At 32.4% G+C, this 21,992-nt stretch overlaps 3 protein-coding genes, 1 non-coding gene and 1 pseudogene across 4 annotated transcripts; 2 read left to right on the top strand and 3 right to left on the bottom strand.

Annotated features, from left to right (window-relative positions):
* Positions 1-2,008: 2,008 nt before the first annotated feature.
* Positions 2,009-2,505, bottom strand: LOC131632391 (uncharacterized). The gene is made up of 2 exons (XM_058903141.1): positions 2,374-2,505; positions 2,009-2,291 (listed from the first exon to the last, which is right to left on the bottom strand). Exons 1-2 carry the CDS (start codon positions 2,431-2,433, stop codon positions 2,040-2,042), a joined length of 312 nt encoding a protein of 103 aa, XP_058759124.1. The 5' UTR covers positions 2,434-2,505; the 3' UTR covers positions 2,009-2,039.
* Positions 2,506-6,604: 4,099 nt separating this feature from the next.
* Positions 6,605-10,081, top strand: LOC131632403 (uncharacterized; annotated as a pseudogene).
* Positions 10,082-15,513: 5,432 nt separating this feature from the next.
* On the top strand, positions 15,514-16,893 carry LOC131632402 (CRIB domain-containing protein RIC6). The gene is made up of 5 exons (XM_058903151.1): positions 15,514-15,517; positions 15,647-15,730; positions 15,848-15,948; positions 16,040-16,145; positions 16,273-16,893. Exons 1-5 carry the CDS (start codon positions 15,514-15,516, stop codon positions 16,722-16,724), a joined length of 747 nt encoding a protein of 248 aa, XP_058759134.1. The 3' UTR covers positions 16,725-16,893.
* Positions 16,894-19,107: 2,214 nt separating this feature from the next.
* On the bottom strand, positions 19,108-19,180 carry TRNAA-UGC (transfer RNA alanine (anticodon UGC)). The gene has a single exon. It is a non-coding gene; the product is annotated as a tRNA-Ala (tRNA).
* Positions 19,181-19,989: 809 nt separating this feature from the next.
* LOC131632392 (probable LRR receptor-like serine/threonine-protein kinase At4g36180) lies at positions 19,990-21,386 on the bottom strand. The gene has a single exon (XM_058903142.1). It carries the CDS (start codon positions 21,367-21,369, stop codon positions 19,990-19,992), a length of 1,380 nt encoding a protein of 459 aa, XP_058759125.1. The 5' UTR covers positions 21,370-21,386.
* Between the last annotated feature and the right edge of the window lie 606 nt (positions 21,387-21,992).

Raw genomic sequence — 21,992 nt, 5'->3', positions numbered from 1 at the left:
ACTCAATCAATTGATTTTTCCATGAGCCAATCGATTAGCTCCTTCTCAATTTTTAAAATTTACGAAAAACAGTGAGTTTGTGCAATAGATTGTTCCGCAACGTCAATAGATTGGTTTACAAGATGTTTTGGGCATAACTTTTAAACCGTAAGCCCAAATGAAATTCCGTTTGAAGCACTAGAAAGATAACAGGGTTTTCTATCAAGTGATAATAAAATTATAGGCTGAATGTGTCGTAATAATATGATTAATTCATGAGAATTATGTGGAACGTAGATGTGTTATTATCGGTGAATGCTAGGATTTATATCTTTATGTGCCATGAGTATGAATTGATGTATTATATATGATGAGTGTAATTGATGTGTTGTTTGAGTGTTTTTGAGTTAATTGTGATTTGCGTATATGAGAATTAATAATTCATTGAGTTGATATTGTTGATGCTTAGGGATCATTATGTGGAAACCCGTAATCGTTGTTGTTAATGTTTTAAAGGGGGAATGTAAACATGAATTGTTGTTGTTGGTGATTTGTTGCATCGATTATATGTTATGTATCATTTTTGTCATTTTTGTTGAAAGATGCGAGTTATAAGTCTAGAAGTGTGGAGCGGTAACTTGTCCGAACCTACAAGGGTGGGTTCGCAGATCTAGAAGGGTGGACCCAGTTCAGAAGAAGAACCAAATATTGAGTTGTTACCACATGCATATAAGTCATTGTCGTGAGTCTCATAACATGAATGAAATATGTGCGTGAAATATAACTATGCATGTTGATGTTGTTATGCATGATTGCGTAGATGTTGTACTCTACCTTATATTCTAGGCTTAAATGCAGTTTTGACCCCCCTATTTTCATTATTTTGAACTTTTGAACCCCCTTTTACAAAACTCAGCCTTTTAGTCCCCAAACTTACTTACTTTTGGCAATTTTATTGGCCCCCACCAGAATTGCATATGTGGAGTGTTTTAGTGATGACATGGAAGGGTGACCAAGCTGCCACGTAATATAAATCATTTATGTTATTATTTTTAATTGAAAATAATTTTTCTGAAAATAATTTTTGTATGATTGCAAATGTGTCGAACCAAAAAGCCATGAGCCGATCCATACGTGTTTTGTATCGACTCATACAGCTTCTGCTTCTCTGTTTTTCAATTCAAACTCAGCATGTATCGGACCATAGCCTTTATGCATCAAACCAAAATAACATGAGCCAATTCATACGATACATGGATCGAACCATAATTGTTATGCAATTCTGTTTTGCATCTTTACTCAGTATGAATCGGACCATAGCCTTTATGCATCGAACCATAAGTGTATGGTTCGGACCATACGACGTTTGCATCGACTCATATAAGTTGAGAAGCTACTGGTTTGTGATTTATCACAGTATGTATCGACTCATGAAGTCATGAGCCAACTCATAAAGGCTCATGAATTGACACATAGGCATTAAGTGTCGAATCATAACTGTAATTTTATGTCTAACTAATTCTGTTTCATATATAAGCAACTTTTGACAGATTGGAAAGTGTGTGTCATTCTACCAACATTTGAGAAAAGCAAACTGAGTATTATGAGCACCAGAAATCTGAAAGATACTTCATCTTCTTCATCTTCTCAATCTCCTTTGTTCAAGAACATTGCACAACCATCATTGCAAAATTTTGTGAAAACATTCAGGACCGTATATAGCTTTCCGCCAATTTTGTGAAAAATTCTCTGAAAACATTTAAATCCGTGAATTTAAATAAGGTGATCTATTCACCCCCCCTCTAGCTCACTTGCCACAGCGTCTAACATCTGTGTTTGTTATGCCAATCGTGAGCTACAAATACAAGGACCTGTGTTTGTTATGCCCAGATAACATTGATAAATATAAAACATTGATATTGATACAACAGATAACGTATAACATTCACTTTGCATAACAGATTGTATTGACAACCAATTTGGTATTGAAATAACAGATAACATCTAACACAAGAACCTAATACTACAATACTCTTCCTCATACAAATTTGGTATTGAAATTACAACAACCTAATACTAATGCTACCAACACTGCACACAAGAATAATAACAATCAAAATCTTCAAATTTTTTATCTTCATCTTCAAATCCTTAATCTGCTTATTCAACTCATCTTCTACTTTCTTCCCTTCTTCAATAGTCACCTTTGCACTTATCAGTCTCTGATTTAGTGTAGAAATCATATCCTTTACTCTTGCTCCCATCTCTTCATCATACCAAACAAAATGGTTGCATCGTTTGGACCCTTGGATCTACAAATGAGAGTATACGACATGATTTTACAATGTTTAGAAGAAACAAGGGAAAAGCTGATGGAGTTTTGTATAAACTAACCTTGTACATCCCACACCCATAAAAACGGCGTCCTGGGTTAGCATCTGTCCATGAAGTCATCAAGGGTGCATCCAGACCACATCTGCATTCTCCATGGACGAAGGAAGCTTTGCTGCGATTACTTGCTACAGAACAGCGGGACATGGTCGAACGAGAAGAAGAAGTTGCGATTTGAACCCTAACTGAAGAAGAATGAATGAAGAAGATGGGAGGAAGAAGAAGAATGGAAGACGACGAACTCTGTTCAATTTAGGGTTTGAAAAAAACTAAATCCATTTAACAAATTTATTCATTTATTAAATTGGAATAATGAATTTTCAGAAAAATTATTTTCAATTAAAAATAATAACATAAATGATTTATATTACGTGGCAGCTTGGTCACCCTTCCATGTCATCACTAAAACACTCCACGTATGCAATTCTGGTGGGGGCCAATAAAATTGCCAAAAGTAAGTAAGTTTGGGGACTAAAAGGCTGAGTTTTGTAAAAGGGGGTTCAAAAGTTCAAAATAATGAAAATAGGGGGGTCAAAACTGCATTTAAGCCTATATTCTATAATGTTATTATTGAAATGAATTCTCACCCCTTTTATATGAATGTTGCCTTTACATAGGCATCGTGCACATACTCAAGAGTAGAGATGCTGTTGTGAGTGGAAGTTAGCTCCTGGAGCTATTTCTTTTAGTTTATTCATTTTAGCTTTAGTTATGCTCTGATATGTAACTTCGGGGAGCGGATTGTTTTTGTTTTATGCTGAGATTTCCTGAGAGACAATGCATGCTCTCCTAATTGCTTTATGTTATAGTGTTTTTATTATTTGTTATGAAAACCATTATGAGATTTAAATTGGCATGTTTTAAATTATAACTCCGCTGCGAAGATATCAAATGAGTTGGATGTCGTGTATACATCAGAAGTACAAATCAAATGTGATGAATGTCGTGTAAACATCCTAGGTGTAAACGTATGCATTCAAAATATTGAGCTGCATGTTTGTTTAAATTAAGTGTTACATGATCATCAGATAAATGTGTTTCAAGAAGTGTAACATCCTAGGTGAAAACTTTTGTGAAAAATATCTAATTTATTTATGGTTATGTGTTTGAGAAATAAGGTGTTACACATCAAACATAGCTTTTATTGCTTGTAGCTAATTTGTCACCGATTATGTATCTTTGTTGAACTAAGACAAGCGTTCTTTAAGATTCATGATGCGAGAGTGAGTTTTGCTTAAAAACATCTTGTTAAGAATGACCATGCTTGTTTGGAAGTTGTGGCATTCCTAAGTATAATAAAGATACTTTGATTGTGAATGCAATACATACATGCCCGACCCTGTGCAAAAGGAGCAAGAGGCTTTACAACATAGGGGACCCAAATTTTAGAGAGCCCCAATTTTTTGAAAAGTTCAATTTTTTTTGGATTAATATTAATAAATATATAAATTGATATAAAAAATTTAATTAATTAAAAATGTTATAATAAAAATTAATACAATCAAAAAATGAGATTGATCAAAGTCTATATAATTAAATTTGTTTTATTAATACATAATTATACTCCCTCCGTTTTTTATTATAAGTCGTTTTAGACTTTTCACACAGATTAAGAAAAATAATAATTGTTGTATGAAAATGAGAAATTATGAATGTTTTTACAAAATTATCCTTCATTAATGACATGTGGAAGATAAATTTATATAATTGAAATGAGAGAGAATAATAAATATTTAAGGATATAATAGGAAAAATAGCATTAATTATTCATTGGAATTGTAAAGCGACTTATATTAAAATACAAAATATTTTTCCAAAACGACTTATAATAAAAAACGAAGGGAGTATTTTATATCTGCCATTTTTATTTATTACAATCGTATTTTTATAAAAAAATTTGGGCCCATTTTTTAAATTAGAACGGGACCTTCTGTCTGATTGGGCCGACCCTGAATACATATATAAGGAGAATACCCCTTGACAGTTGCTAAGATAATTAAAGGTAATTGCAAGACTTAAAAGCACATATATATGTGCAAATTAAATAACTATAAATTAGCCTAAGTATAAGATCATGTTTTACCTATGATAACGCTGAAATATATCACATATATGATTCTCTTAGCACATGTTTAATCGTTTTTTATTATTATTATTCCTAATATTAGTTGGCATTTTGTCTGTTTTTCAGGTAGTTGACCTTATTAGAGGCTTACTCGAAGAAATGAAGTGAATTGGACTGAAAATGAAGGAAGATGATTAATTTGCACTCAAGGCGTTCGTGATGGCATTAGCTATGGAGAAAGCCAAGGGCGTGCTTTCTGTTCCACCCACTAACGATCAGGAAGACTTAATCTTCCCCATTTTGTTAGCATGGCGTTCACCATAGGGGGTGTGGCGTTCGCCACCCTTTATATTTCCAGAACGTGGGAAAAGTGGACTCGGGCCTGGTCTCCAATCCTCCCACTCTCCCCAATATTTTCTCACACGTTTTCAGCAACCGCTCAGCCTAAATCTAGGGTTTCTATGCATTATAAATAGGTCCCCCTTTTCACTTTTTAGGGGATCCAAACTTAGTACAATATTCGGCTTTAATTCTTCACACCGTAGAATTATCGCATTATTGTTGTTGTCGTGTTTGGGACACCTTTATTTTCAAGTCATTTATTTTCCGCAGAAGTTTATTTCCAATTGTGCCAGATTCAAGTTTCCGTTTGGAGCAGGTTCCTAATTTTTTCAGCTTTATTTACTTTTTACTTGGCCTGTCTATTTTTCTTGCACTTTTACTTTCCTTGCTTTACTTTCCCGCACTTATTTTTCTTTAATTCCGCACTCACTTATTATGTTTAATTCCGCACTTAAATCAAAAGCTTTTACTTTTACCGCAATCATGTCCAGGTAATTTCTTAAGTGCTGCAATGTAAGGACCGTCGATTTGACGATAGTCATTCTGTTGTTTCTTTAGGATTTCATTTGAGGGCTGTTTTGGTTTTAACATAATTTTTTTGAACTTAATTTGATCGGTTATTACGAAAGTAAAATTGTGAACATGTCGGGTAAAATCGAAAGTCGTGTGATACTAAATAATAAAATTGATTTGTTTTTTATTAATAATTACTGTGAAAACATTTTATAAATTAATTAGGAAAGCTTAATATTTCTAGAAAGTGATTTTGAAACTATTAGCGGACGCATTCATAGGTTTAGAATCCGGTTATCAGTGCATATGCTGGGAACCCTTTTTAGTTAAACATTCCAACCAAAACTACTTTTCAACTGAGTCAAAGGTTTGATCTCTTAAAAAAGGATTTACTGCTTTCATGCAAACGTAACTTGGAAATGTGACAACCCCTGTAAAGATTAAAGAGTAAATCCAGTTATGAATACTCGAGAGGGACAATTTGTGTTCATTAATTCTTTTGCAAAGTAGAAAACATTGTCCCGTAAGTAATCCTATTTAGAAATAATAAGAGTATATTGTTTGGTTAACAAGAATCACATTCTAGCATTATCATTCCATATTTATCAAAAGTTTATTACTTTATTTTCCCGTCCGTTACAAACCTTCTAAAGATCGCTTTAGATAAACACCGTAGAAATAGTAACGATAGATTGACCATTAGGTCTTTGTGGGTTCGACATTATTTTATATTACTCTAATACACTCTGTATACACGCGATCAACCTAGTGCATGATTATCTTGTAAAATTTTCCAACATGTCATAATGCTCCAATAATAATCTCTCAATTAGACGAGGAGAAATTAACAATTCTCTTAAGAGAATTCAAGAAAATACTCAAAAAACTCAACGAGTAGAAATAAAGTGTGAGAAGTTGGCACTTTGACCATTCGAAATATGTAGAGTTATGAGAGTGAGGAAGGAAAAACTCAATATAAGTTTTTGGTGTGTTTTGGAATGAAAGAAGTAATTTTCTTATATAACGAAGGGAGCTAGCCAAGATATCTAATCTAAGCAATGTGGAACTAAGGAATATTTTCAAGTAACACACAAACACACTTATTTTTCTTCTAATAATGCGAGGCTCGAAGAACTTTTCATATTCATCTCCCTATTAGAATATTGACATTCAACAATATTGGCATTTTATATACTGTTTTATGGTGGCCGTTTTCGAAGTATCAGACCCATTGTTTCAAATCAGAGAATTGATGAATGATGTAATGTGAGAAACAAGAAAATATTTACGGGGAATGCATAGAAGTGTATGAAAATGCATGATAAAGTATGCTATTAGTAGAGGTTTTTTTTCCTGGAATGTATATTAATGATTTTTTTACTGGAATACATGAAAGTGTATGAAAATAGATGATACAGATTGAGTGAAATGCAGAAAAGAAGACATATTTTTAGAGAGAAAGGCAGAGGCGGAGGCAGCGTATAGTGAGGGGGTTCAATTGAACCCCCTGGATTAAAAATAATTGCACTAATATCCCTATTACTTTTATATTTTGAACCCCCTGAAAAAAACTTTTGCACCCTTGACTCACTCAAATGACCTAAATTTAATTTATTTCTTTCATTTAATAATTTTCACTTCTTTCTAAACTTCTTTCTCTCTCTAAGTCTCTCATCCCAAAAACGTGAAAACTTCTCCTTCTCCCCTCTTGTTCATCGGAAGCAGCGGCGCCGCCGACACCACCACCACGATTTAAGTCTCGTCTTCCTACTCTCTAATCAAGCATTCAACATCATTTAAACATCTATTAAGATAATCAATTTTAAAATTTCATTTTAGGGTTTTGTAAAATTTTCTTTTCCCTTTTTTGAATCTACCACATTTATAAGATTTCAGATTATGTTTGGAACAGTTTTGCTAATTTTTTCATTTGGGGAACAACTTTTTTCATTGTTGTAATTTATTTTTACTACTACTGAGTTTTTGGGTTTGCTCTCTGTCTAATTTATTTTTGATACTTTCAAGTCTCAACATGTTTAATGTGATAAAATTGGTTTATTTTATAGGATAAATTGAACCTGTTGGAGACTTGAAATGATTGTTGGTACACATTTAGAGAGAAATGTTTGGTTGTCTTTATCAAAAAGCTATTAAAGAAGCTATATAATATTTAAAAAGCTGTATATGATAAATTGAACATGTTTATAGTATTTAAAGAACCTGGTTTATTTTATAGCATAAATTGAACATGTTTGCTCTCTGTATAATGTTTGATATTACCTAGGAATCAATTTGGAAAAAAATATAGTTTGTTTATTTAGTGTTCAGTTATATAATATTAGTTATATAATATTAGTGTTTGTTAGTGATTGTTAGTATTAATACCATTCTGTTAGTGTTTAGAATTATTTTGCCTTATATTTTAGTTGTTTTATTTTTGGCAGAAGATTACGGAGAAGTTTTATAAACGAAAATTACGATCAAAAGAACATGACCCAATTTCTCAGCAGCAATATATTGAGTGTAATTTGGAAGAGTTGCCGTCAGATCCTGGAAAACGGCCTAAAATGTCAGCATATCATCCGAATGATCAAGAGATAATACGCCGAACATATTTACAAAGAGGACCATGTCAACCTACTCAACACAATTTTCCCCAAAGAAGAATTGGAAATTTAATGAGAAGATTTTGTTCCTCATGGTTTAATGAATTTGGAAATTGGTTAGAGTATAGTATAGATAAAGATGCCGCATTTTGTTTATGTTGTTATCTTTTTAGACCCGATTTTGGAAAGCAATCGGGTGGTGATACATTTGTAACAGATGGATTCACAAGTTGGAATAAAAAAGCTAAACTTGCATCACATGTTGGAGGCCCTAATTGCGCTCATAACATTGCTTGGAAGAAATGTGAAGATTTGATGAATCAAAATCAACATATTGAAGTTGTGATATCTAAACAATCTGAACAAACTCGTGACTTGTATCGAAGGCAGTGACAGCTTGACTTGATTGTCTTCGCTATCTATTGAAGCAAGGGTTGGCTTTTCATGGTCACGATGAATCAATAGAATCTTATAATCAAGGAAACTTCCTTGAAATGCTTAGATGGTATGCTGACAAAAAAAGAAAGTGAGACGATTTGTATTAGAAAATGCTCCAAAAAATCTAAAAATGACTTCTCCATCAATTCAAAGAGATATTATTAAAGCGGCGGCTTTGGAAACTACCAAAGCAATTATTAATGACCTTGGAGATGAATTGTTTTCTATTCTTGTTGATGAATCCAAGGATATATCTGATAAGGATCAAATGGCTGTTGTTTTGCGTTATGTTAACAAAGATGGAATTATTGTTGAACGGTTTTTGGGTATTGCTCATGTTAAAACTACAACATCCTTGTCATTGAAAATGGCCATAGATGATTTGTTATGCAAACATAGACTTACTACTTCTAGAATTCGAGGACAACGTTATGATGGTGCGAGTAACATGCAAGGAAAGATTTCTGGTCTTAAGAGTTTGATATTAAAGGAAAGTCCATGTGCATTTTATGTACATTGTTTTGCTCATCAATTGCAACTTACATTAGTTGCTATTGCTAAAGATCACCTTCAAGTTTGCTCTCTTTTTAGCTTAATATCCACTTTATTAAATGTTGTTGGGGGATCTTGCAAAAGGAATGACATGCTACATGGAAGACAAATGATTAAGGTTCGAGATGCTTTGGAAAATGGAGAAATTGTTAGTGGAAAAGGTTTGAATCAAGAAACTAGCTTCAAGCGACCTGCTGATACTCGTTGGAGTTCTCACTATGCCACTTTGGTGAATTTGATGTTGATGTATAGTTCTGTTACAAGTGTTCTTGAAACTTTGAGAGATGATGTATCCTCTAAAGATGCAAGAGGCGAAGCAAATGGTCTTTTACTTTTAATGGATAATTTTAATTTTGCACTCACTTTGCATTTGATGAAAAATGTCTTAGGTATTTCAAATGAGTTGTCTCAAGCATTGCAAAAGAAAGATCAAGACATCGTCAGTGCCATGAACTTGGTTAACATCACAAAGAAAAGATTACAAAATCTTAGAGATGATGGGTGGGAACCTTTATTGGAAGAGGTATGTTTATTTTGCATTGAACATGATATTGACATTCCGAATATGGATGATATATTCTTTAGTGGTAAATCAAAGCGTGGAAGTGATTCTCATTCTATCACAATAAGGAATCACTATCGCATTGAATTATTTTATACTGTTGTGGACATGCAGCTTCAAGAACTTAACAATCGTTTTAATGAGACAAATAGTCGATTGCTCATTTGTATGGTTTGTTTGTGTCCAAGTAACTTGTTCTCTACTTTTGACAAGGCAAAATTGATGGAATTTGCAAAGTTTTATCCAAGTGAATTTTGTCCGACTAGTTTGGTGATGCTTGATAATCAACTTGAGACTTACATAATTGATATGCGTACGAGTGATGAATTTGCATCTTTGAAAGGAATAAGTGATCTTTCGAAAAAGTTGGTTGCAACTAAAAGGCATATTGTTTATCCATTACTTTATAAGCTTTTGAAATTAGCATTGATTTTACCTGTCGCCACAACAACTGTTGAACGATCCTTTTCTGCTATGAAGATTTTGAAGACTAGATTGCGTAACCGAATAGGAGATGAGTGGATGAGCAATTGTCTTGTAACTTATATTGAGAAATATGTGTTCTCTAAAGTTGATAAAGAGTTGATTATTCAACGGTTTCAAAACTTGAGACCGCGTAGAGGACAATTATAGAGAATATGTAATTTCTTTGAGTATGATGTAATTTTTTGAATATATAATATTATAATTATTAATTAAATTTTAAAGGTTTGCACTCCTAAACGAGGGTCCTGGCTCCGCCACTGAAAAAGGTGAGACTTTTTCTCTCTCTAAGTCATACATACCGCCAAAGGTGGAAATCTAATCAAACTTTGTTAACTTTTTTTCTTTTCTTTAAATTATGTAAATTGAGTCGGGATAGAATTAAAGCCCGATTTAGTTTTACATCGGAGAAACAATGATCCATTTCCACCTCATTCTCCACTTCGTTCTCCTCCGCATAATTCGCTACCACCTCATCAGTCTTTTCCTAGTCCTTTAGGTGCTCCTCCAGATGCACATGCTGAACAATTATCTTAATAAGATGCATCCAAGAATATATTGTATTAGTAATCATTGCCAATAGGAGACAAAGTAATAACTAAGTTAAAATTTTAGATGAATATCTTGAACTCAACCGAAAATATGTATATATTATTGAAAGGTAATTTAATATTTTAATATGTTATCTATGTGACTTTAGTTTTTTAATATATAAATAAACTAGTAGTAGTTGTCATTTAAATCTAATCATTTTTTACATTTTTGTAGCCGTTATTGCAAAATTTTAATATTATTTTTTTTGGTTTCTTAAACCTTGTGTACTAACATATAATCCCTCTAGCTTGAATTATAAGTAAATATTCTCTTTTTAAGTTCATTGAATAATGAATGTATCTGATCTACCAAATACATTCATTTATTCAATAAATCTAAAAAAAAAATATTTGCTTATAATTCAGGCCAGAGGAAGTATTCTATAAAGTATGGAGAATGAATCATTTTCATTAAGCAATATTTTACTCATGAGGTACAAAAGTAATATTTACTTCCATAAATGTTTAAATTTTTAAATTTTAACTTGTAAGTTCAACATCGCAGCAAATTCATTAGTTTGAGATACTTGGAAACATTGGCATTGAAAAGAATAACACCAAAAAAAAAAAAAGCAATCATGATTTTTTTTGACTAAATAAAATATTCATTCATTTCAATCGACAGAGTATATTGTTGCAATACAAATTAAAAATCGCCAAAAACAAAAAGGATGAATCTGCAAACAAACTCACAGGTCACAACATCCATGTTAACAGGGCCGGCTCAAACAATACGGAGGCCCTGTTCTAAATTTGAAAGTAGGTCTTTAAAAAAAACAAACAAAATTTAAAAATAACTACTTTTATTTAAATTATAAATATTATTAAAACTAAAGAAAGAAGAAATTATTAATAAATATTTTGATCAAAGTTTAAGCCATACAACTATTATTTGTGATTTTATTTCTTGTAGAACTTTTTTATTTACATAATGTTTGTCATGTTACAGAATTATTAGATCAATCATAACTTGTGTTAATTTATAATGAAAGCAAAATACAAATATTTACAATTTTATATTTTGAAAATAGTCTCAGGGTCTCAATTTTTAAAAATTATATTAAAGACGTGATTGCACTTGTTAGTGAGTACCTGACTGACCTAATTTGATATTTGCTATACTTTTAAATAATATATAAATATTTCTCATTAAAAAATATTGATATTTTATTAAGAATTAATATAATATCAAGAAGAAAGAAAAATAAGTGAAAAATATTATAAAAAATTTATAATTAATAAATTAAACATTAAATTGTTCAAAAGTCTTTTCATCATAATAAATTAGGCGTTATATATATATATATATATATATATATATATATATATATATATATATATATATATATATATATATATATATATATATATATATATATATATATATATATATATATACATACTAACACTACAATTAAAAAAAATCTTTCTATATATTTATATAAATAAATAAAAAACAAGCGAGTTGATATAGTAATGGATTTTTAAATATTCAATTATAAAGGTTTATGTAGACTCAAATTTACTGTCATAATTATTTTTAACATATAAAAAAATAAAAAATATATAAAATAATTAAAGGTGAATTGGTGTAGGAATAAAAAATCTATGCTATTTTGATGTTTTAATAAGAGGTTCTAAAGAGCCAATTTTTTGCAAGATATTTTTTTTTTTTTAAAATTATCAATTAAATACAAATGTGCATGAACAAAGGTAAAATACGCAACCTCGTTCAAAAAGAACCTGCCAGGCTGCTGCGCCGCTCTGAAACAATTGATAATGTTTGGTACGAGCATAAAATACAAAGTATTGCATCTGTTTGTAAACAAAAAGAAGAAGAAGAAATTTGAGGCCCTATATTATTGGAGGCCCTGTGCTGTGGCACTGCTTGCACAGGCACAGGGCCGGGCCTGCATATTAATAGCATAAAACGGTAAATTGCATATGCTTACGAATATAACTATGACTATATTGAGATATCTGAAATATTCATGCCTCCAGATCTGTAGCGTTAATGGCACCAAAGTCATAGATAGGATCTGCACTAGATCGAAACTCATCTTTCAACCTGAAACAAATGAACACTGCGCACAAAGACAGAAAAACCAAAATACACTGCACAAAGACGGGAAATCAAAACAAACAACGACGCACTAAAATGACGAAATCACAAAAAAAACTAAATATATGTGAAAATCACTTATTTAACTAATAGAGAAAGAAGAACGATTTGGAGGGGTGATTTTGGATCAAAATATAAGTGATATGGTCACCGTTGAGAATCAAGTGTGAGGAAGAAGTCCCACATTATTTAGGAAAGGAAAAAATGAATACTTTATAAGTGAGAAAACTCATATACCTATCATCTTAAAATTTTAGGTAGATAAGTGCTTATTTGGTTTGAGAAAGAATCCGACTTACTTGTAGTTGAAGAAAGTCAGCGGAATACATGTTACTAATGACATGACAAATAAGATAATTAATCACCAATACTAGTGAGACATGTCAAGTGACACATTATTATTATTCTTGACCATGTCTTTATGTGTATAATTTATTGTATACTAATTTCCAAATGGATTTACAACTGTAATTTTTTTAGAAAATTTCTTTGGCCACCTCCCTATGGGGGTCACCCCCAGCGAAAATACCAAAATACCCCTGCTTCGGAAATGAACTTCCGAAGCGCTTTTTTTTTTTGAAAAAATTGACTTATTTCGGAAGTTCATTTCCGAAGCAGGGGTTTCGGAAGTGAACTTCCGAAATACTGCGATTTCTGCAGATTTATCAAAACACTCCCCCTCCCCCAATCATTTACCCTAAATCAAAACAAAAAGTGGCAAAGGCGAAAATTTGTGCAAACAGAATTCCAAAGCTGCATCAAGGCTCCAATCACACTGCTAAACAACATTCAAAAGCCCTCAATCCTAACACTTTGTAAGTTTTGAAATTTTTAGATCTATTATTCAAATGCATGTTATTTAGGGTTTTAATTGCATAAATGATATATGGTTAGGTTGTTAGTAGTATTTAGTTTGTTTAGAAGCATTTTGATTTGGTTTGAAGTTTGGTTTAGGGGTCTGCCATGGAAGTTGCAGAAAAGTCCATCGCAGGGGTGTTTCGGAAGTTCATTTCCGAAAACACCCCCCTCCCAGTTTTCGGAAATGAACTTCCGAATTGTATCAGAAGTTCAAATTTTTTTGTTTTTTATTTTGTCTCGCATATTAATCGATTTCAACTGTTTACAGGAACATGTCAGGCAACCAACAAGCACGCAGGACTGCGTCTTCTAAAGAGGGCGCTAAGGGAAGAAAGGGTTCTTCAAAGAAGGAGGTCAAAGAGGTGAAGGAGGTGAAGGAGGTGAAGGTGGTGAAGGAGAAGAAGAAGCTTTTGACTGGTTCTGCTTCTCGTCCCCTGGGAGTCCATGGCTCGGACGCGCAGGCTCAGCCTTCAGGCGTGATCAACGCTGATGGTTCCGATACTGAGTGGGATGAAGATTGGTATAATTATTTTCATTCGGAGGAGTTCGCTCGTCGAGAAGAATAACGTGTTTTTATTTTGTTTGATGTGTATTTTGTAACGCCCGTCGGGCAGAATAACATGTTTTTGTTTTGTTTGACGTGTTTTGTTTTGTTTTGTTCGGATTTCGGATTGTATCGCACAGTGTTTTTGTATTGGATTTATCATGTTAATAAAAATACGTACTACTGTAAGTAACAAATGACGGAGGAGGTGTAACCGGGGCCGGAACATATGACGGAGGAGGTGGATGTCCGGAGGAAGAAGAACCGGAGGTACGTCCACCGCGAGACAAAGGAGCCAATCATTGTAAGCTATAGTTTATCATTATCATCTGGGGACATCATTTCTAAAAAATCAAGATTAAAAATAATAAGATTTTTTTCCCAATTTTTTGTAATGACGTCCCCTGATGATAATGATAAATTATAGCTTACATTGATTGGCTCCTTTGTCTCGCGGTGGACGTACCTCCGGTTCTTCTTTCTCCGGACATCCACCTCCTCCGTCATATGTTCCGGCCCCGGTTACACCTCCTCCGTCATTTGTTACTTACAGTAGTACACCTTTTGAAATTTGGAAGCCTTTTTTTCTCCCCACCACTCTCTCATCCCCACCTACCCGTGTTCAACAATATGTAACTTTAATTTTATGTATTATTATCGTTGTAATCTTCACCCGATTAAATAAAGCGAATTGTTGTTGTTTTTCATTTTATTCTGTCCAGACATATTTTCGGAGGTTCATTTCCGAATTCTCCAAGGGGGGTGCGTTCGGAGATGAACTTCCGAAACACCACATTTTCTGAAAATGTAACTTTATTTCGGAGATGCATCTCCGAAACCAATATTTTATATTAAAAAAAACACGTTTTCGGAAGTTCATTTCCGAAAACACATTTTTTTCAAAAAAAATACCGTTTCGGAAATGAACTTCCGAAACAAGGGGTGATGTTGTAAATTCACCAGGGGTGGGCAAGAAGGTTAGGAGGTGGGTGAAGAAAAAACCTTTTTTTATATAAAATAGTAACAATAATATTTCATATAGATATTACCTAACTTACATGCATTCTAGTTATTTTCCTTCCAAGAAATTAGGAAAAGTCAACACCAAAGTATCTATTTTCTCCATTCATGTGGACTTATTATTCATCCTAGAAACAATCTGTTAAAGATTACCTAAATTTATCAACCTTAAAAGATTACATATTTACATGTCTTTCATATTGTCACACCTAAAATTCCGATCAACTAATGGTTTTAATTAACCATGAAAAAATCAACAGACAGATTTAACAATTTCCATCAAGTCAATAGATTTTGTTTGTTAGATTCATCCATTGCCACCTTCATGACACATTTGTCAAAAACTGTCTTTAATTTTTCAACCATTATTATTCTCTCTTCCAAATAACAAAAGAAACACAAAACCTCCTAACAAGTAACAACAAAAAAAAAAAAGACATCTATTATGGGTTCTCTCTTCATCATTTGTTCAATTCATAGATACAAGTTTACAATTGATTTTTGACCTTAGTCTCAAAATCAATGTTGGGTTTTCATCTTCAATATTTTTTGTAAATCTTGAATATTTTTTGTCAAAGGAGAAAAAACTCAAACTTTGAGCATGTCCAGCAAGAAGGTGAAGGGCCTTCTTAAAGGCCTTAGATACATATCTCAAATATTTGGTATGTAATTAAAAAAATCTCTTGCAATTAATTTATTCTTGCATTTCTAAAATCTTATTTCTCAAATATTTATGTAATGTTAATTGAATAAGATGTCATTTATTTATATGTATGCAGAAAATGAAAAAGAACAAGAAATACAAATTGGATGTCCTACAGATGTAAAGCATGTGGCCCATATAGGATGGGATGGACCCTCTGTAAATTCCCCCAGCTGGGTAAAATTATTAATTAATCAGTTTATGATTTTTTTATTAATAAGTTGTTTTTTCTTTAAAAATATATTTGGTGATTTTTTTCTTCTTCTAGATGAATGAATTTAAAACCACTCAAGGATTTTCATCGGCACCAATGACTCTTACAGGAGATGGGCAAAATAAAGCAGATGATAATCCAGTTAAATGGATTTCAGAAGGTATAATTTTTTGTCTATTTACTTTCTATTTCTGTATAATCTTTATGATATATTAAAGCATTTAAAATATCGGTTAGAAAAATATTTATTTATTTTTCAAATAACGATATGATTGATTTTCACATAGATTCAAAGAGACAAAATTCAAGGAGTGTGAATTCTCAAACTCAAGGGAGAGATTTGCCTGAATTGCCAAGAGCATCAAGAAAACAAACAAATGGTAGCTCAATAGATTCTCCAACAAGAGAAAAGCCAAGACAAAGAAAATCATCATCTAATAAACCCTCAAACCTCAAAGAATCTTCGGATGGATCCAAACAAACCCAACAACAACAGCTCATGTCCAATGATTCAGAGATCCAACAATTAGATGGGTCAGAGGCTCCGAAAAAGAATCGCCGAAAGAAGTCCAAAGATAAAGAAAATTTAAGTGGTGGATCATCCAAATTGAGAGTGAAAGCCCAAAAATCATCAGATTCGAATTTGGATTATGCATCTCCATCTTCAAAGCCTAGGAACATACCAAGTTCCTTTGAAGAAAATGAGAATTATGAAAGAGGAATGACTAGGGTATCTTGAGGAATTGTTGTTGTATTTTCATGCTATTAGTTAGAGTGTTTCATAGATATAATTCTTTGAATTTCAACGTGATATTTTTTAATTTGAAAACCATTCTTTCTTTCTTTTTTTTAACTAGAGAGTCTTATTTTATTTACACATTGTTGATACTTGATATATGTAATTACTAATTACTCCCATTTGTTCACTTTAGTTTTCATTGATTTGTATTAGATAAATTAAAAGTTTTTTTTTCCTTTGATAGAAGAACTTTTGTGAATATTTTAAAATATATAACTTAGTGGAATCAATAGGTAAAGAGTAGCCAAGAGTATAACTTAGTGAAATATCAACTTGCATGTGTTAGAATGCTATAACATCCTGGACTTATGCATCTCAGAGGACTATTACTCTAATAAGAATCAGACATTAAATGAAAGCATGCAACACTAGTAGTACAAAGCTTTCCTATAGACTTAAATTGTATTTCTAGTTATTTAATCGTGTTACTTTTGTCGAAAAGCTAAGCATGTTTCATACTTAGTCTCTTTGCATAAAAGACTAGTATTAAAATTTAAGTTTTTTTTAGAAATCAAATATTCTCTGCGTGTATATGTGTATATGTATGGACTAATCCTTCAAATTAGATAAAATTAGTGTTTTAAAAATCGGACCGGTCATTAAATCGATGAGGATACTGAGTTATTGGTTCATTGGTTGAATCACTGGGTCACTGGTCGAACCACATGAATAAATCAGATTAAATCGGATAACTCGGTCGAATCGGATGACTTAGTCTCTAAAAAATATCACAACACCTACAAAATTTTACAATTTTAAAATATCATAATTTCACATGTATATTTTTTACATTTAAATTCTAAATATAATCATCACTCACAACAAAATAATACAAAATATAAATTTAAATAAATTTTAAACCAAGTCTAATTGCAAACAAGGAAAAAGTTGTTCTAAATAAGGTTTGAATAAAGTCTAATTATATTTTAATTTTATTTTTTATAAAAAAATCATGAAATCTGTGTCGTTTTGTGCGGAAAGAAGAGAGTATGCATTTGAACCACCGATTTACTGGTTTTTTCCAGTTTTGATCAGTTTTAGCCGGTTCTCACCGATTTAATAACATATCTGATCAAGCAATCAGACCAGACCAGTGACCCCTCCGATTTTCAGTCTGACCGAATGGTTCGGTCCAATTTTTAAAACACGGAATAAAACCACATTACATTGGGTGGGTGTATTAAAATTGAAGTTATGGAATTAAAGTTAAGAAAAATGGGTTGTACCTGCAAGACATTTTGATGCCAAAGTAAGAAAGAGAGCAAATGTACAACAGAAAATATGAAATTTTGGGTGAGAGTTTCAATACCCTGCCCTCTTAATGGAGAAGGCTATTTATATTCAGGGGCGGAGCCAGGATTAAAATCCAGGGGATTCCCATAATGAAAATAAAATATACAAAAAATAATGATTTTACATGGCCCATTCACAATGTAAGCTCTTCCTATTGGCGGGGAAGGGAGAGCTAGTGTGCCCAGATGGTCTCTTGTTGTGTGCAAAATAGGAAATATGGCCTCTGTTTGCTCGAGCGACTGGGTCAATGTTCATTAGGCTGTTTTTCTACTTATGGATGTATTAGGTCAATTCTGACAATTAGGTTAGTCTAGAACAATATTAATTTCATAATAAATTTTAAAAATATTTATTTTATGAAATTGTGAATGTATAATTAGATATGACATATTTATAAAATTTAACTTCATATTATTATTTTAATAAACAGTTCGTTTAAAGATTTAACTAATTAAACCCTTAGTCGAAAGTTTTGCCAGTTCAATTTTCAATCTGATTTATAACACTAAAATAAACGCTTTATAAAGTCTCATGAGATTTAGTTGTTTTATTTCTTTTATACATGCAAGGAAAAAAAACCCTTAAATTTTGAAAACAATCAACCTAAGAGTAAATAAGTCAAGAAGACTTTATGAAAATTGAACAATTTGTAGAATAATTTAATTAAACATTTATATAAATTAAATAACATTTTGCGTGAATCTAAAACCTAATGATTTTTTGTTTATAAAAAGAAAATTTAAAAGATTTAATTTGAATCCTCAGCACAAATTCATATATTCAAAATACTATGGTAGAATTTTTAAAAATTACGTTAATAACTTAGTTAGTTTATAAATGCTTTTAAATAATAGTGAAATAAATGGAGATACAGAGGATCGAACTGTACATATGCCATGCAAAACAAAACAACGTCAATTAACAAACGTTACATTAGCAATTTCACGTCAGCATCACATGTTGAAAAAATGGAAGCAATTATATTGAAAAAAGTGGAGTGAAAAAATGGAAGCAATTATATTGAAAAAAGTGGAGATGCAGGGGATCGAACCCTGTACCTCTCGCATGCAAAGCGAGCGCTCTACCATTTGAGCTACATCCCCTTTTGTTTTACGTTTATACGCAAATGAATTTAATTTAAACATCATACTGTTAGCTTCAATTTATATAGATTGAAAGTTTCCATTTGTTTGATGGTGAAAGAATCATTAGCATTGAAATGAAAGAAATCGTAGAAGATTAATGGATCAGTTAGATCAGAGTTTATGGGCTCGCTCTGAGAATTAGACACGCATGGGATATGTTAATTAGTTATTAGAATCAAAGATGTTTTACAATGTTGCTCTATTTGTGTCAATACCATTATATATACCGGTAGTATAAAACAATGTTGTTGCTGCTGCAATCTTCATAATTACTCCCTATGTTGTTGAAGCATCTAATATACTTAATTTGTAGTAATTTGGATGAAAAATGAGAACTTATATATTTTACGATTTTTGAAAACTTGAAACCGATATAATGAAAAAGACAGTTCGCGTGTTTATTTACGTGCTCCAAAAGGATCTGCACTTTAGAAGGTCCATGTCGAAAATAGTTTAAAGTAGGTGGATTGAGAATTTATTATTTATTCTATAAACAACAGAGTAAATAAAACTTGCAAAATAGATCAAAATCCAACAGTAGCATAATATGCAGAGAAATTAGTCAGTTCGTTAGTAGCAACAACCCAAAATCCATACCATATTCAAAGTTGACCTTAATTTGAGCATGAATTCATTTACAAAAAAGGAATAATATGCAATTGAGTCACAGTCTTCTAAACAGATATAAGTGACGCCTTTTCCAATTGTATGAATTCCAGTTGTGAATTCATTACTTTCAAGTTTCAACTGATCCATTTCCAATTGAGTCACAGTCTTCTAAACAGATATAAGTGACGCCTTTTTAAAAACAAAAACAGATACGAAAACACAAACACTATGATGAAGATCAAAACCAACATAATAGGATCGAAAAACCGCAAAGAAGCCCCGTTGACGGTTGCTGTTTTGCAGTGATTTGGTTGATCCAAGCCATTTTCACAACAACAGCTAGCATTGATTTCCAAATACAGTCCCATATTACCTGCCAACTTCAACATCTTCTGTCCAACTCCTCCTCCACATGTGAAACTGATTCTACCACTCAAATTATTGTTCTCCAAGTTTATCTCATTAGCAGACTTCAAAAGAAACCCGAATTCCTCCGGAACAGGACCTTCAAGGTTGTTGTTGTCAAGCTCAAGATTAGTCAGATTTTTCAAATGAACCCCCATTGAAGCTGGGATTTCACCAACCAAATCCATTTTAGAAAATCCTATTTTTTCAACACTGCCAAGTTTTTCCCATATTTCCGGAATCTGACCAGAGAGTGAGTTTCCACTCAAATGAACTTCCTTCATTTTGTGAAACTCTCCTAAGAACAAAGGGACTCCAAAGTTACCAAAACGGTTGAAGCTTAAATCCAAAAATTCCAACTTTTTCAAGTGGATAAAACTGTCTGGAATTTTACAATTAAACCCATTCTGGCTCAAGTTAAGTTTCAAAAGATTAACAAGATTCCCGACCTGTTCTGGGACACACCCTTCGAAGTTGTTATGACTCAGATCAAGAATGCTCAGTTTCTTGAGCATTCCGATACTCGCCGGAACCTCGCCGGAAAGATTGTTTCTTGACAGATTAAGTTCTTCCAGGTTATGAAAACGATCAATCTGCGGCGGAAGATCACCGTAGAAACCGTTTCCGACTAAGACGAGTTTCTTGAGAGAGGTGAGGTTGTTGATAAAAGGTTGGAGAGGTGAAAAGATAGAAGGGTTGTCGATAAAGACGAGTTCTTGGAGAGATGAAGGGAAAGAAGGAAGTGAAAGGAGGTGAATGGGATTGAGCGTGTTGTTGAAGCATTTGTGGAAGACGAGTTTTCGAAGGTAGGGGAAAGAGGTGAAGAGAAGAGGGTCTAGAGTGGCGTTTGGGGAACAAGGAAGAAAAGGGGTTTGATCGGCGAAGAAACCGAAGTTGAGTTCGGCAATGTGTGATTTTGTTTGGTTTGGTTCACGATGGGATTCGCAGACGACGGCGTGTGGGGCGGAGAGACAGAAATCGTCGGGGAAGTCGGTGGTGGTGGATGGAATGGTTTGGTTGATGGAGGTGAGAATATTGTAGAGAGCTTTCTGTTCGAGTGGGTCAATGGGAGGTTTGTTTTGGGAGGCCAACATGAAGAGTAAGATGATGAAAAATACGAATTGTTCATCCATTGGAGAAAAAGAGAAGAAGGGAAATGGTGGTTGTTGTTGAGGAGTGTGTTGTTTGTTATATACTATGCAGCAGAGTGTGAGTTAGTGATATCTTAAAGAAAATGCGGAAAAAATGGAATGGGACAGGTGGAAGAAAAAGACGAGAGATATTGTTATGGGTGTGTGAGAGGATGTAACAGAAATGAAATTTGTCGTCTTGTGTGCAACAACAAATATTTCCTTCCCCTCCCTTTCTAATTATTTTCAACTATTAAAGAGGAAAATTAAAGTTTCATTTCAATTTGATAAAATTATAAAGAAGAACAATTATTTTGTAGGAACTAGATTTTTGGCCCGCGCGTTGCACGGGTTTGTTTATAATTTTTATTTGAATTTTTTTAAAATCAAATAATTTATTTGATTAAGTATAGTTAATTATAATTATATGATTAAACATACTTTAAAATTATATTAAATACAAAATAAAATTTTATAGTATGTGAAATGTTAATAAATTATACATAAAAAAATTTCAATTATATCTTTAAATTAGAAAGATATGTCATATTTACGTGAATAATACAATATTATAAAAAAAGTGTTATACAAAATTATGTGTATGTATTATTTTGTGATTAATCATT

The sequence above is a fragment of the Vicia villosa genome, unplaced genomic scaffold, assembly GCF_029867415.1.
Source record: "Vicia villosa cultivar HV-30 ecotype Madison, WI unplaced genomic scaffold, Vvil1.0 ctg.000939F_1_1, whole genome shotgun sequence".
Lineage (NCBI taxonomy): Eukaryota > Viridiplantae > Streptophyta > Magnoliopsida > Fabales > Fabaceae > Vicia > Vicia villosa.
The sequence above is the reverse complement of the archived record's forward strand: the minus strand, read 5'-3'. Positions and strand labels throughout refer to the sequence as shown.